This window comes from Lupinus angustifolius, chromosome LG18, assembly GCF_001865875.1.
Source record: "Lupinus angustifolius cultivar Tanjil chromosome LG18, LupAngTanjil_v1.0, whole genome shotgun sequence".
Lineage (NCBI taxonomy): Eukaryota > Viridiplantae > Streptophyta > Magnoliopsida > Fabales > Fabaceae > Lupinus > Lupinus angustifolius.
Window position 1 is genome coordinate 13,769,662 of NC_032026.1, and position 15,968 is coordinate 13,785,629.

Here is a 15,968-nt window from a genome sequence, read left to right on the forward strand (position 1 = left end):
GTTGGGGATGAGGGAGAACAAAAGGTTGGGCATGAGGGAGAGGAGTGAGATTTTTTCTGAATTTATGTGATGTTACTAAAATAATCTTAGTTGTGTTCTTATCTTTCCAAAACAAAAAGGATATTTTTGACAAAATTTTCTTATAAAAAGACCATGTAAAGAAATGTCTAATTAAATGATGGCAGGTGAGAGAATTAATACGTACCGTTTACTGTTGCATTTATTCCATAACCTTTTCTTCTTTAGAAAATATATACAACTTAAGAATGCTTACATTTTTATATTACTAGTATATTATTTATCATTTATTTTAATTATTATTGTCTTTTTAAATAAAATAATACAAATGAATATTAAATGATGTATTTTAATAATTCTTACATTATTAATATATCTCTTCTTCCTTCCTCCATCATATATTTTTTGATTAAAATTTATTGTTTTGGGTCGTTGTCATGAACACGTGTTCCTCCCTCTCAAATACATACATTAAACAATAATTAAAAACTCACTCACGTATCTCATTTTTGCAAATATTTCCTAGGGTTCCCTCTCAAATGTAGTAATCATATATTTTATGTGGTTCAAACCCTTCTTCTGTTTACGTGTCTCTTCCTCTCACTCAACATGTTTTTTTCTCTATTTTGAAAAAAATATAACATTAGTTAATTAGGTACCCTAAAAAAGAAACAATTATCTGGTATAGGTATGGTTATCCTTCAAAAAGTACTACTATATAAACACAAAACTTGAGCACAAATATGACACATGCATACATATTAGTACTCTCTAGCTTTGATATTTTGTAAAAATAAGCATGGAAGAGAAGAATATAATGAGCATTAGAAAGAGGGGAGGGAAAGATCACACAGTGGTTGAACTTGGTAATATAGACACACAAAGGCTTCTTCTAAATGGTGGTGGAGAAAGAGAGAAACAACAATCTTTTGCCATAAACTCTCTCTCACAAAGGCAAATGAAATCCCTCACTGCTCTTTGTGACACAATATTACCTTCTGTTAATGACTTTGTTCGTGTCTCTGATGATGAATCTGTTGCCAACTTCTACAGGACTTCAGCTTCCATGGCTGGAACACATGAGCGTGTAGGGTTACCTACAAATTCTTATACTTCTCTTTTAATATATATTTTTTATCCCTAAATAATTTTATATAATATATTATAACAGAAACGTTTTCTTTTTTTAGTTTTTTTAAACCTAGAGTAGACATAAAGTGGATACATTCAACTTCACAAAAGAAAATAAAACATTGAATTAATCTCTTTTATTTTCTTAAAGTTGAAGGTATACACTGTCTTTTTAGGCAAATATTTTCACTACGGAGATTTAAACCCGAATGTTCAATCATAGCTCTTTCAAGTAAGCTGAATCTTATAATTGATATCCTAAAACTATAATTTGTTTATTAATTACTTTGTTATATCTACAACCAACTTATTACTAATTTATATGCATGAGTAAATAACTTCTTCTTACAATATTCATAGATATATCCTTTTATTTTTACATGAAATAAAATTATTGTCATTAGAATTAATAGTCAAAACATCACTTCTTTATCTTGTAATAAAGAGGATCCTACCATTCATCTTCCATTGCTGTTCTTATTTTCATACAATATTAACCAAAAAGAAATCTGAAAATCTATATCTATATTTATACTTATTATAAAGCTAAAACATAGTGTAACCATCCACTATGGAGTAATTTATAATTTCTTATTTTATCTTTGCCTATTTTTTATTTTTTACAAAAAAAACCATATAATCTAATGCTCATATCCCTATTACATGTCCATATTATTTTCTTAATTGTGTATTCCTTCTTAATTTTGTTATCACAACATTTTTTCTTTACTTACGGAATAAAAAATATTTTGTAATGATATTTATCTCTTAAATGTGTTCTTACAACTTCAATATTCAATAACAACGCTCTATAATATTTACTAAAAAAATAAGAATCAAGTTGACAAACATTTTGTTTAATGATAAGTTTATTTAAATAATTACGCCCCAATTATAACTTCATCTACAAAACTAACTGTAAGTAATTCAATTATTTAAGTAAACAATTACATTTTAAACAATAGAAAAACGGGTTGAAAGGCATAAGAGTGCCTTTCAACGCGCTAGTATATATAATTCAAAAACGTAAAACTAATCTCTACACCTTTTATACATTTATTTTTGGATGGGTGAGGATTGTTTGACGTGTCAATTTTTTGTCAACGGCTATGATTTTTTCAATTAATTTTTTTATATTTATTTTTCCACTTATTTCAATACTAGAAAGTCTAGTATTGGAGAAGAGTTGTACTCTTTATTTTTTGCCTCCATAACTCTATGTATACATTCTAGATTACTTAAAATATTCACGTAAAAAAATATAAATATATATTGAGGAATAATTCACTTATTCCAAGAGTAAGTTTTTTAAACTTATTTCTCATTATATTCATCAATTTTAGGAAAATCCAATGATTTGAATTAGTAAGTAAATCTAAATCATTAGATATTCACAAAATTGATGATTATGATGAGGAAACTTACTCCTGAAGTAAGTGAATCTCACTTATATATATTTATCAAACATGATGGTGGATAAAATCTTGTGATGTTGTAATTAATTACCACAATTAGAGTAGCATCATGGGTTGCAAATTAGTGAAATACTATGTGCAAATTGGAGTTTTATTGTATCATAAACTTCACCTTAATTGTCAATATGATGTTAGTCTAGTGGTATAGGGATCCTGTTAGATCCTTAAGGTTGATGGTTCAATTTTTTGGAGCAACACTTATTAGGAGAGACAACTACGAACCCCGAAATGAAATAGTGTGAAGAAATACCCTTAATAGTGCAACAAAAAAAACCTCATCTTAATCGATATAGTTGGAAGATATAAAGCGTGACACCTGAGTTTAGTTGTGCTCTTCTCCCTTGTTAAAAAAATTACCAATATTCATAACTTACTTGAACAAAAAGAAAAATAGCTGTATGGAAGATTGTATATGAATCAAAATAGTTTTGCTAAATAAAATTCTGATATTTTTGCTTCTAATGATATGAATGTTTTGGTTGCTTTGTTATGTGAAGGTTGGGGGTGTAATAAGTGAGAGACTGAAACACCCCAGTACAGGGTTACTGAAGCTTGTGTTATGGCTCTTATCTACATGGTTTGGGACTATCATTTTATGTGGCATGGCTTGTTTCTCAACCAAGTTTCCCTTCTTCCATTGCTACCCTGACCTATCTCTTCATAAACGCCAACAGATTATGAATTCATGGTCTCTTAGTTACTTTCCTCACCTTAGGATGTTCTTCAGGACGGTTAAACTTCTCACTCTTCTTGTCTTCTTCACTCAGGTAATAATAATAATAACATATATAAATAAATAAACTCGTTCATTAATTGTTCAAACTCTAGGCAAGATTTACATAATGATTTTAATGTCATGAAATACTGTAAGTGCTTTCATTTGCTTTAATTTGTCACTTTTTAATACTATAGTAATAGCATGCTTGTTTGGCCTCAATTGTAATTAATATTTTATTCCATTGCGTACAACTATTTTATATATGAGCATGCGCAATAAATATGAATTAATAATAAGACAAGTAGACCAATTTTTATGGATATAGGATAGGAAATATGCCACGTATATACCAATTTTTTATGTCAGTGAAAGTGCAATTAGGCAATTATTATGATATATAGAAATAAATAATAGAAGTTGGTCTGTCACTGTAATACAAAGTCTACTTCGATAATGTGTACGCAAATGATACATTAATTGCCGTCATTAACTAATGAAAGGAGTATTTGTAACCACTTTCAAGTATCTACATTTATTGACTTTATAGTAGACGTAAAAATTGAAGAGGGTGTTGGTCTATTAGTGTGAGATTTACTAGATCTTTAGAATGATCAAAATGTTATGAGTTCGATTTCTGATAGCGATACTTGTTGAGAGAGTCAGTCACATATCCTGAAAGAGATTAATTATTATCTAAAAAGAGTAAGAAAATATCATTGGTAGTATAAAATTTTTTGAAGAGTTGCTATGATGCAAGTTGGGTTGAAACTTGAAAGTGATATTGCACAATGCATTACTTATAGTTAGTTGGAGAAGGGTTGGTGAGGGTGATGATCCTATTCGTGGAGCATTTAATTTATGTTGCAAGGGGGGTTTGTGTTAGTATTAAGATAAGGGTACTCATACTCACATGCACCAAATTGGACGTGACACATTTTCCACCAAATCACGGGTTATACTTCATCTATGTAGTATATACACAATAGGATATATACCTTCTTTAAAGTCAATGCTACCCTATTCCACAAGGAACCCAAGTAAAATTAATTGAGGTTGGCTTGCTACACTAAAAGAAAGTTAATATGTTTATTACTGTAAAGAAGTTATTTGAAACATATTATAAAATTTAACAAAATAAAATAATAGTTAAACTACTTATATCAAATATAAGTTTAAAATTCATCCACTGATAGTGTAAAGTTTTTTACACTGTTAGCACATCATTGATTTGTAATACGTTTGTTTGAAAGTCAATACTAACAAACATATGAATGATAGAGATTTGCTGACAAAGTGTAAAAATCACTTACACTTACGTGATCATTTGTATACAACTATACATGAGTGTAGGTTCATATTAGGCTAGGCATAACATTTGGATGTAACTCAGAACTATCAGACACCTGCATTGACTCAGTCCAGTTTTTACATTGTAAATAGGTAGGGACATAAATTATAGGCCATTCACTCTCATCATCCGTATCTCCATGTCATTCAATTTTGAATTCCTATGTTATTCTTTCATTGAGTTTAAAACACTAAGGCCACTTTCTACAATTATTAAGTTTATAGCTAGATACAATAGATAAACTCATAACCCTCTGCTATGAAAACTCATTTCTTTTAGGTGTACATTAATGTGATGTCATTATCCTGTGTCAAACATTCGAGCAAACAATGGAAATGACAAGAAGTATAACCAGAAAATTTTGTACTAGAGGAACTTTGCAGTTTGATTCCAACATTATTTGACTTTTGAGCAAATACTGGTAACAAGATTGGCACCCTATAGTCCACTTTGCAGCTGAAGAAAGAATAGCCACCCCCTTAAGCCCACAACCACAGTCTGCTAAACAGATTCTTTGGGCTTGATAAGGTTGCCTTGAATACAATTCAACAAACTTTACCACCCAACAATGACATAGAATGAGGCTTGAAAAATCCTTCCTCTGAAAATTCGATCCATCCCAAAGAATCTGTACCACCTTAAGGATGCATAAAGTTCTTTTAACACTTTTTTATGTGGTTGAACATAAATTTGTATGCCATTAACTAATTTAAAAATGATGTGCATATAGAACTTTTATAGATTGTGACAAGTATGTTTTTATGGGTGGTAGAAAAAACAGGGAAAAAAAACATTTGCAGAGACTAGAGCACAAGTAGAACAGTGCATATAAACTGACACAACATTTATCATATTTTAAAAGATTTAATATTTTCCGGTTGCTTGGAACCTTGTACTGATCATGCCAGAAAACTTGTTTTTTCAGATAGATGAATCAGAAGACAACCCATCATGGAAGGCAATTGGATACTGTGGACCTGATCCAGAATTCAAAGCACAGTTAAAGAACCATTTTTTACATGGAACATCAGAGGGAGGGCAAGAGAAAAAAGAAGATGACGGTGATGCTGCAGAACTTGCAGGGCCTCTTTACAAAGGCCTTGTCCATCTGAATTACCCACGAGACATCACCGCAGATGCTCTAAGACGATGTGGATTCGCTGTTTCGGTTACTCGTAGAAAGACTAAAGCTGCTGGCAGCCTATCATCTCCTTCTCTAGTCATCCAATGTGATGTAGTGGTACTTGGTTCTGGCTCAGGTGGTGGTGTGGTAGCTGGTGTTCTGGCAAAATCTGGCTACAAAGTGTTGGTTTTGGAGAAAGGAGGCTATTATGCTAGGAACAATCTCTCCCTTCTTGAAGGACCAAGCATGGATCAAATGTACCTTAATGGTGGTTTGGTTGCAACGGACGACATGGGCGTATTCATCCTAGCAGGATCCACTGTTGGTGGAGGCTCTGCAATCAACTGGTCTGCATGCATTAAAACCCCTGAGCATGTACGCAAGGAGTGGTGTGATAGCAATGAGTTAGAGTTATTTGACAGTAAATTATATAAAGAAGCAATGGATGTTGTATGTGAGAAAATGGGAGTTCAATCTGAGATTGGAGATGAAGGATTCAATAACGCGGTACTACGAAGAGGGTGTCAAGAAATGGGGTACCCTGTGAATAATATTCCGAGGAATTCGCCACCAGATCACTACTGTGGATGGTGCTGTATGGGTTGTAAGGATGGAAACAAGAAGGGTACCTCAGAAACATGGTTAGTGGACTTGGTGAAATCTGGTAATGGAGCAATTCTTCCAGGTTGTGAGGCAATAAAAGTCTTGCACAAGAAAAAGAATGGAAGTGATCGAAAGATAGCGCGAGGAGTGGCGTTTGAATATGAATACAACGGAACTAAAGATATCTGTGTGGTGGAGTCCAAGGTCACAATTGTAGCATGTGGAGCACTAAGAACTCCAACATTACTAAAAAGAAGTGGCTTAAAGAATGCCAACATAGGAAAAAATTTGCATCTTCATCCAGTGACAATGGCTTGGGGATACTTCCCGGATGAACCTGCATCTGAGGTATGGCCTGAGGTAACTAAAAAGAGCTTCGAAGGAGGGATAATGACAGCAATGTCTCCTGTTGTTGCAGAGTTTGACAAATCTGGATATGGTGCAGTGATCCAAACACCTGCATTGCATCCTGGTATGTTTTCAATTGTCATGCCATGGATTTCCGGAACTGATATAAAAGACCGAATGCGAAAGTTTTCTAGAACTGCTCATATATTTGCACTAGCAAGGGATAAAGGATCAGGGACTGTGAATTCACCAAGCTGTATTAGTTATCAGATGGAAGATACTGATGAAGAGAATTTGAAGAAGGGGATTGATAAGGTACTGAGAATTTTGGCAACAGCTGGAGCTGAAGAAATTGGAACTCATCATAATAAGGGAAGGACCTTAAAAGTAAAGGAGGCAAGCTATAATGAATTTGAGAAATTTGTTAAAGAAGAAAGTTCAAGGCCTTTAAGAGACCTTTCAACACCATTGTGCTCGGCGCATCAGATGGGAAGCTGTCGAATGGGTTCGAATCCGAAGAATTCAGTGGTGAATGAGACTGGAGAGACATGGGAAATGGAGGGGCTTTATGTGGCAGATTCAAGTGTTTTCCCTTCAGCATTGGGTGTGAATCCAATGGTCACTGTTCAAGCTATTGCTTATTGCACAGCACAATCTGTTCTTGATGCTCTTAGAAGGAAAAGAAATAGATGAGTGAAACATATATCTTTTGCTGCTTTTGTAGCTCCAATGGTACCTAGTATGCATACCATTGAGTATAAAAACTTGTTCAAAAAACACAAAATCCGAAAAAACTGAAAAAAATTACAATAATGTCTAGAGAATTGTTCAATAATTCATAAACAAAAGCAGTTATTTTGGCATCAGCAGTATTGTAGTTGACACCTTTAAATCTTTAAAAGTCACCTCAAACATTGAAACATAATTCTCTCATTTTCGTAGCGAACTGCGAATTAGTTCTCTCGTACCAATTCGTGGTTCTTTTGCGAACTGACTCCCTTTAAGAAAGGAACCGGAATTTTTCATACAGTAAAAGAGGAGAAAAATAATTGGTAATGTGTACACACTTTTGGGCTGTGTAAACTTGTGTTCATCATTAGTCAGGATGTCATTTGAGACCAAAGTTTGGTACGTTATGAGGCCCGCACCTAGCAGTAGGGTTTTGCAAAGATTTTAAGATTAAGAGGCTTTTTGCAGAGGCTCAGTGTGCATAAACAAAATTGACCTTGTAACTTGGTAACAGATCTGTTGTGGCTCAGAAACCGGCCAATCCTTTTTTTGTGAGTCTTGATCTGTTATTTAAATATGGGTCTTACTTATATTTCATCTTGTAAGAGTTAGAGTATGCTGGGAAAGGTGAACATAGTTGATATGGTTGGTTGCAACTTGCAACCATGCCATTTTGTAGTAAATTTGAGGTTGCTATACATTTTCTCCTCTGCTGTCTGTTTTCCACATCTCTGCTTGATCAATATTGTTTATTTAAGTATGGGTTGAATGGTTGGTACTCACTACGGGGTTATGAGCAAATAATAGAGACAAGGTAAATGAAAGAGCAGTGCCCATCTGGCTTTTTCAGAAACATCAATGCTGAATCTTCAGACTTTTGTGGAACTATCATTCATAATCCTGATTCTGCATAGGGCACATAAAGGGGCTGTTTCATATAAGAATTACACAAGCAAATAAAAATGTAAAGTCTTTTTTTTATACAATCAATGATATATCCTTACGAAACTAATCCTTTCGGAATTCGTGGTTGCCTCCTTCTAACAAGTATCACTCTTAAGAATCGAACTTTTAATCTTTTAATTATTTTGGAATCTAATAGGATCTTACACTACTAGACCAAAGCTTAATAAAAGTCTTGAATAGGAAGGAAGGTATGATAATTTGTGGCACTTGAGCAAAACTAAAGCATATTGGAATACTAAGAAATATGAGGCTATTGTTTGGTGGTCATTAGTATTCTTTTATCATGTTTGTATTTAATATTTTTGATAATATATATTTATATATAGTGTTGTGTCTCATCTCCTTTATTTTAAATATCTTACACGTTTTTTCATGTCATATCCGGTATTCTTGTTGAAGTGGGTGATTGATTGATACCTTACAAGTCCAGCTTTGAAAGAAAAAAAAACATATTATATGCAAGTTGAGTTTAGCTTTATCTAATGAGTTTTAATTTGGAATAATAGAACTTTCTTATGTCCCAAGAAGCGTAAAGAGAACCTGCACCAAATGCACCAATAGAAAACTCCCTATAAAAGGTGTCAAGCAATTAAAATATGCTTATTATAGATAAAGAGGAGAGAAAGTGGGAAAGCTATAGCACAAAATTCACCATTCAACACAGATAACTCTGATTTATATCATATAATATTGTGTACATATTTTTTGTCACTGGTTTATGGAGATTCTCATTCTTGGGCATCTATTTTTTCTATCATGGTAATAAGAATTTTGCACTAGTTGACCAGCATGAATTCAAAATGTGAATTAAGTCATAGTAGATTTTACTATTTACATTATACATGCACTTAGGAATGGTATCTCCTTCAGAACAATGATTGGCTTATTAAGAAGCAAGTCACAACTACTACTACTACAAAGGAAGGAACTCAAACAAATAAGGGATGATGGCCTACAATTTTAAGGCACCACCAAGTCATCTTTTTTGTTACTTGAGTAGCTTCCAAGATTCATCATTCCCTATTCTCTCTTCTCAACTCTCTTCATACAAACAATGGAAAGTCCTGTTAGATGCAAATTTTTAGTTATATTCTCCATCATAATTTTTCTATCACTTGGCTTAATTTCATTCACCTTATGTATAGCCTCTGAGGTTAAGAAGAACAAGGTAGTGATTAATGACTAATGGATTCTTTATCTGAATTTAGTTGAGTCCTGTTGTTAGGAGTTTTTGCTTCTTTTTTACATGAAGTGGTGGGTTCTGATGCTTTGTTTTTTTGTTTGTTTGTTCTCATCAGAAGAAGGATCTGAGATGGAATGGAAAACTGTGTTATTTGGCATCAAGCCAAGCATTTGGATTGGGAATTGCAGCTCTGGTTTGTTTATTTTTGGCTCAGATCATTGGGAATTGTATACTATTCAAGAATTCTTGTTCAAGAGGGAAAATAAATGCTCAGTATAAGATACCTGTTATTGCAAGGCTTCTACTTTTGATCTCTTGGTAGGTTACCAATCTTATGCATGTCTGTTGTTAGTTGTTACTTCACATTCAACAATTACAGATTGAGAAAAGAAACATGTGTTTGGTTTAAGAAAACCTTTCCTAGTTCTATTTTCTGTTTTGGTTAATAGTTATAAAAATGCAACCTATTTTCATTTTATTTGCTGTTTTTAAAATTTTGTCCTTTCGAAAAACAAGAAATCCAATAAAGATTAAAAACATTTTCCTAAACCAATTATTAATTACCACCAATACATTTAGTTTATTGATGTAAGACCCCACTAAATCCTTAGGATGACTAAAAGGTTAAAGCTTCGATTTCTGGGTTGGGAGGGGCAATCACGTACCTCGGAAATGATTAGTTCCTTAGCTATAGGGTGAGAGGATACCCTTAGTAGTACAAAAAAAACCAATTATTAATTATTGACCAGTATTTATCATCCTTTACCTGTTAGAATTGACAATTTTGCTCTAAAAACAAGTCTCAATTCTTCAACCTGTTCTTGAAAATGGACCTACCACCATCCAATCTAGTTGTCAAATGGATTTTTCTTTCTCTTTGGTTTGTATTGTTATTGACAAGGAAATAATTTTATATAATTTTTTGTGAAACAGTGTCCCATGTGGTTTGCCATATTGGCCACATGTTGGCAAGTTAAATAATGTTCAGTAGACAGAACATAGTTAGCAAGGGGATAAAAATAACAATAAATTAACATATGATAATAGGTGCTCTGCTTCAAATTTAACTACTACTATAAGGTACAGCATAACTTTGATAATGTACTTTTTTTGCCTTTGAAATATACTAAAAGTGAGAAATTGGTATTGGTCATACTTGGCAGGCTTAGCTTTGGAATTGCAATTATTTTGTTGATAACAGCAACAAGCATGAATAGGAAGCAGTCCTATGGGGTAGGATGGTTGAATGGTGAGTGCTACTTAGTCAAAGGTGGGACTTATGTAGGCTCAGCCATATTGGTCTTGGTTACAATAGGTTCATTAATTGGTTCAATTTTGTCAACTATAAAGATGACCAATCAACCAGATCAAGGTCCCAAAGTACATGCACAAATGGGGTAACACAATTGAGATCAAGGAATTTACTTAGAAACTATACAGTTAGAGGAAGAATTTATCAATTGCACTCAGAAAGAAGCCTTAACAAGTAGCCAAGTGAAAAATTTCCAAGGCTATAACACTCATACCAATAAGAGGCTTCCAAAGAAATACTGAAATTGATTAACTTGCTTATTCAATGTCTTAAGAATAATTGTTTTTTTTCGACTTACACGGAAGAGACACTTCATTTGTACACATTCTCTCAGAGGTTGTTACTGCCTCATTATAGGAACCCATTTTGTACACATTTTCTATGAGTTGAATGATAGTCACACCAATTGCAGAGACAAATATTATGTTATAATCTGATATTGAAATAAGTTTGAAGCACTTTAAACTGCATTCAACAACAACCTAAACTTAAAAGACTACAATTAGCATTAACTTGTTTTCTTCCCTTTTTGAAGATGAAGAGATGGAAGGAGAATAAACTGATCCATTTATCACTTGAAATCAATAGTCCAACTAACTCTATCACTTCTGACCGGACTTGCAAACGACTCTGATTTATGGTTAACCGAAAAATGTTGTATTAAGGAGGTTTGGGTTAAAGTAGAATACAACACTGGATGAAGCAGTTGAAGTTTATAGGGAGGGAACTCGCCATGGGAGCACAATCGAAAGAGCTATTCTACAATCATTCCAAAGAATTCTTAGATCTCATCAAATCCATCGGAAAATGTCGATCCAAATCCGAAGAAGATCGAATCGTTCTCCACGAAATCCAAACCCTAAAAACTCGTCTCACTGAATCCAACATTCCCACCCGCAAGATCAAGGAATACATCATTCGCCTCCGCCGTTAAGATCACTCACCACGACGCAATTCAACTCAAACGCACCGGTTACCTCGCTATCACTCTATTCCTCAACGACAACCACGACCTCATTATCTTCATCGTTAACACTATCCAGAAGGATCTTAAATCTGATAACTACCTCGTTGTTTGCGCCGCGCTCAACGCAGTTTGCAGGCTCATTAACGAGACACCATCCCCACGCTGTTGCCGCAGGTGGTGGAGCTGTTAGGTCCTTCTAAGGAGGCTGTTAGGAAGAAGGCGGTTATGGCGCTTCATCGGTTTTACCTTAAATCGCCGTCGTCTGTGTTTCATTTGGTGTCTAATTTCAGGAAGAGGTTGTGTGATAATGCTTTGTGCTCACTTTTTGATCTTGTGACTGTTGATGTTGATTCTTATAAGGACCTTGTTGTTAGCTTTGTTAACATTCTTAAACAAGTTGTGGATCGCGGGTTGCCTAAGAACTATGACTATCACCAAATGCCAGCTCCTTTCATTCAGGTCCATCATCATTGTTTCACTGTGTTATTTCCATATACATGTTCCATTTGAGCTGATGAATGTCACATTTTGCATATAAGAGGTTTCTAAGGTGTTAATTTAGTTCAACCAAAAGGGGTGAAACCAAAGAGAATAGAATAACATTCCATCTTGTTTTGTATATTCGCCAAATGCTACCTTAGTCTCACATAAACTTGGTGTACTCAAGTTATGTGTAATTAGAATCATCTATAAGTTAATTATGGTAGTTATCTATTAGTTTGTTATGTGGTTGTCCTAGTGTGATGTTGAACCTTGATACAATGATAAGGTAGTTGCCTTTGTGACTTGGAGATCAAAAGTTCAAATCCTTCAAATAGCCTCTTCACTTGTGGGATAAGGCTTCATGCATTTACTATTCTCAAACCTCACCAGATGGGTCCGGCCTTGTGCATTGGGACAAAACACTGTGATTGTCCAAGTGTAAACTAGCTTAAGTGCCCTAGGTTTATGCAATAATTTCTCATTTTGCATTTATCTTGAGTGTTATTTGATTTTCAGGTGCAAAAGTATTTCAAATGTGCAGGTTAAGCTGCTGAAAATATTGGCGTTGTTGGGTAGTGGTGACAAGAAAACTAGTCAGAACATGTATGCTGTTCTTGGTGATATAATCAGGAAGAGTGATTCATCAACTAATATTGGGAATGCTGTTCTTTATGAGTGCATACGCTGTGTCTCTTCAATATATTCTAATCCTAAGTTATTAGAAGCTGCTGCACATGTTATTGAGAAAATTTTGAAGGTTTGTTTTAGTGAAATGTGTTTATGTTTACACTGTGTGTTATTGGATTTGCTGTCATGTATGTTGTTGTTATGTGATCAGAGTGACAATCATAATGTCAAGTACATGGGCATTGATGCCCTTGGTCGGCTGATAAAATTAAGTCCAAATATTGCGGAACAACACCAACTGGCTGTGATTGACTGCTTAGAGGTGAGAATATCCCTCATAATCTCATGTCTACATTTTGTTGTCAAGTTTGATTCATATGTTGAACACAACCAGATTTTGTTGTGTCAATCATCAACTTTATGAAAATGTGAAGTTAGAGCTGATGTTTTAGAATCAATTATTAATTTCAACTGATCTTTGGAATGACGCATGTTTGTGAGTTATTGGAAGAGGATATCAATTTTTAAAACATAAGATATTGTTGGCAAAAACATGGGGAAATTGTGCAGTTGTGCACAAGCAACCCTGATTATGTTCATCACCTAAAATCACGGTGCTCTAGTCTACCTGTCATAAGGTTCTGAAAGCCAGTGCTAGTGCTGTAGATGGATCTCAGGGATCAAAGGCTGCAGGCTTACCCGATAAAGTAGTTGTGGAGAAAAAAGTCATCAACCTCCTCCAAATTTGCTTGACTTCGGCGAACTAACTGTCACTACTTGTCCTCCCTCTGTGGACCCTTTCCAGATATTGGAAGGACTTCTTGACCCAAGCATTAGTATAACAAGTAATAATACAGGTGCTGCTACAAATGTGCCTGATATTATGACACTCTATGCTGAGACTACTGCAAGTGTGCATAGTGGCAGCAGTGCGTATTCTGTCCCCGTGACTGGGGATAATTTAAATCTTTTATCTGAGTTGTTGAGTGCTGCTGTTGGAGTTACTAGTGCAAAAACAATTGTGACACCTTCAATCTTTAAAGGGTTCAAATGCTTAAGATTCTTTGCAGAAGGATGCATTAGTAAGGCAGATGGGTGTGAATCCTTCAAGTCAAAATCCCAACTTGTTCAGCGACTTGCTAGGCTAATCTGTTTGCAAAGCCAATTCTAATTCATGATGCTTGAGGATAGATTGGATAGTGACTTGCTGCACACGGAGTTGCCTGAAACAGTTAGCTATCTGATACAAGAAAAAATTGAATGATATAAACTATTATCAGGCATGGATAATTTCAGCTCCCTCCATGGGGTGATTCAACATCCAGGAATGATGGTAGAATCAGGTAAAGACTTGTACTCATGGTAGAATAGCTTTTGTAGTAATTGCATCTAGGTTTTGGTTCACTCTGGACTTCGATGGAAGGGTACCGTTGTGCAGGGTCATTTCATTGCCATTCACACCTCATAGGAAGTCCAGGGTCATGATTGTTCTTATACCAAAGATGTACTATTTTTCTCTCTTTTTAAAATATTTCTGTGCATTTTCTATGTCCATATAATGTTTTGCTAACAATAAAAAGCTTGATACTGCGGTTAATAATATCAGTTTGATGCGTATAACAATTGTACTAGTGATAGTTTAGAATTGAAAATGAGGACAGGTTCATATTTTCCTTTGTGGAATGCTCATCATCAGCCATAAGCCTAATGGTTTATTTCAGTAAAGCCATTTCATATTATCATGTACTTATGAGATCTTCAAAAGTTTTTTCTCACTTTTTGGTGTACGAAGATTTTAATCAAAAACTTGTTAGATATTTACAGAACAGCAAGTGCACCATATCGTACAAGTAATAAAATCCGGTAAAGTAATGAGATATCGTCTTCAGGGAGCAGAGTGGATTTACACTAATTTTTACAAGAATGAATTGAGTATATATTTGCAATGGTGTTTGTATAAAATTTGATGTTTAATTGTAAAAACTTATAAATTGAATAAAAAGCAAGTAAAATAAATTGAGATCGAAATGCATCGTTCTTTCCCAATGACATCCATGGATTCAATTCCAAGTGAATTATGAAGTTACTGATTCAGATGCACATATCATTCAAATCATTCACATCAATCCCTTAGAGTGTAAAATCCTTAGATAATTGCTCAAATACAAATTCATTGGATATTTGACCAATTAACTAGCATTACGTTCCATGTAAAAGCAATTCATGTATCATTCTCCATTCCTAGATTAATGATATATGAATGAAGATGATTCAGGTTCGGTGTCAAGTTTAACTTCCCAATTAAACTTGAACCCAAGAACAAGAAATTAGTAGCAAATTAAATTCATGCATTAAGAACGGATTAACTTCCCAAAATCAAATAACAATTACAATGGAATCGAATTCAGGAGTACAAATGTTAGAAGATTACATTTTGAATCTCTCAACAAGATCTAATCACTCCTTCTTGCTATTACAACACTCAAATCATGAAATTATACAAGGAATAATGTGAAGTAGAATCGTTTCCACGATTTCTATCCTAATCCCCTTGTTTTTCTCCCTATTTTCATGATGAATATGTTCTGAAAAAGTAAATTCCCTTTCTGACTTCCAAAAACTGTCAATATCAGTTCCAACTTCCAAGTCCTCGCCCAAGCTAGAGATTCTCGCTTGGGCGAGTAAATAAGAGGATTTCAAACCCGAGTATCTCACTTGGGCGAGGACCAGACATGACATCAGGTTCTTTTTTTCTTCAATTGTCGCTTGAGCGACAGTCCCTCGCTTGGGCGAGGGACCACAGTGATTTCTGGTGATTTTTCTCCTATCTGTGGCTTGGGCGAGGGACCACAGTGATTTCTGGTGATTTTTCTCCTATCTGTGGCTTGGGCGAGGGACCACAGTGATTTCTGGTGATTTTTCTCCTATCTATGGCTT

At 34.4% G+C, this 15,968-nt stretch overlaps 2 protein-coding genes and 1 pseudogene across 2 annotated transcripts; all 3 read left to right on the forward strand.

Moving 5' to 3' along the window:
* On the forward strand, positions 784-7,630 carry LOC109332940 (long-chain-alcohol oxidase FAO4A-like). The gene is made up of 4 exons (XM_019568112.1): positions 784-1,105; positions 3,122-3,391; positions 5,616-7,493; positions 7,526-7,630. The coding sequence occupies exons 1-3, from the start codon at positions 818-820 to the stop codon at positions 7,455-7,457; spliced, it is 2,400 nt and encodes a 799-aa protein (XP_019423657.1). The 5' UTR covers positions 784-817; the 3' UTR covers positions 7,458-7,493; positions 7,526-7,630.
* On the forward strand, positions 8,850-11,087 carry LOC109332942. The gene is made up of 3 exons (XM_019568115.1): positions 8,850-9,627; positions 9,758-9,960; positions 10,806-11,087. The coding sequence occupies exons 1-3, from the start codon at positions 9,514-9,516 to the stop codon at positions 11,041-11,043; spliced, it is 555 nt and encodes a 184-aa protein (XP_019423660.1). The 5' UTR covers positions 8,850-9,513; the 3' UTR covers positions 11,044-11,087.
* On the forward strand, positions 11,486-14,825 carry LOC109332571 (annotated as a pseudogene).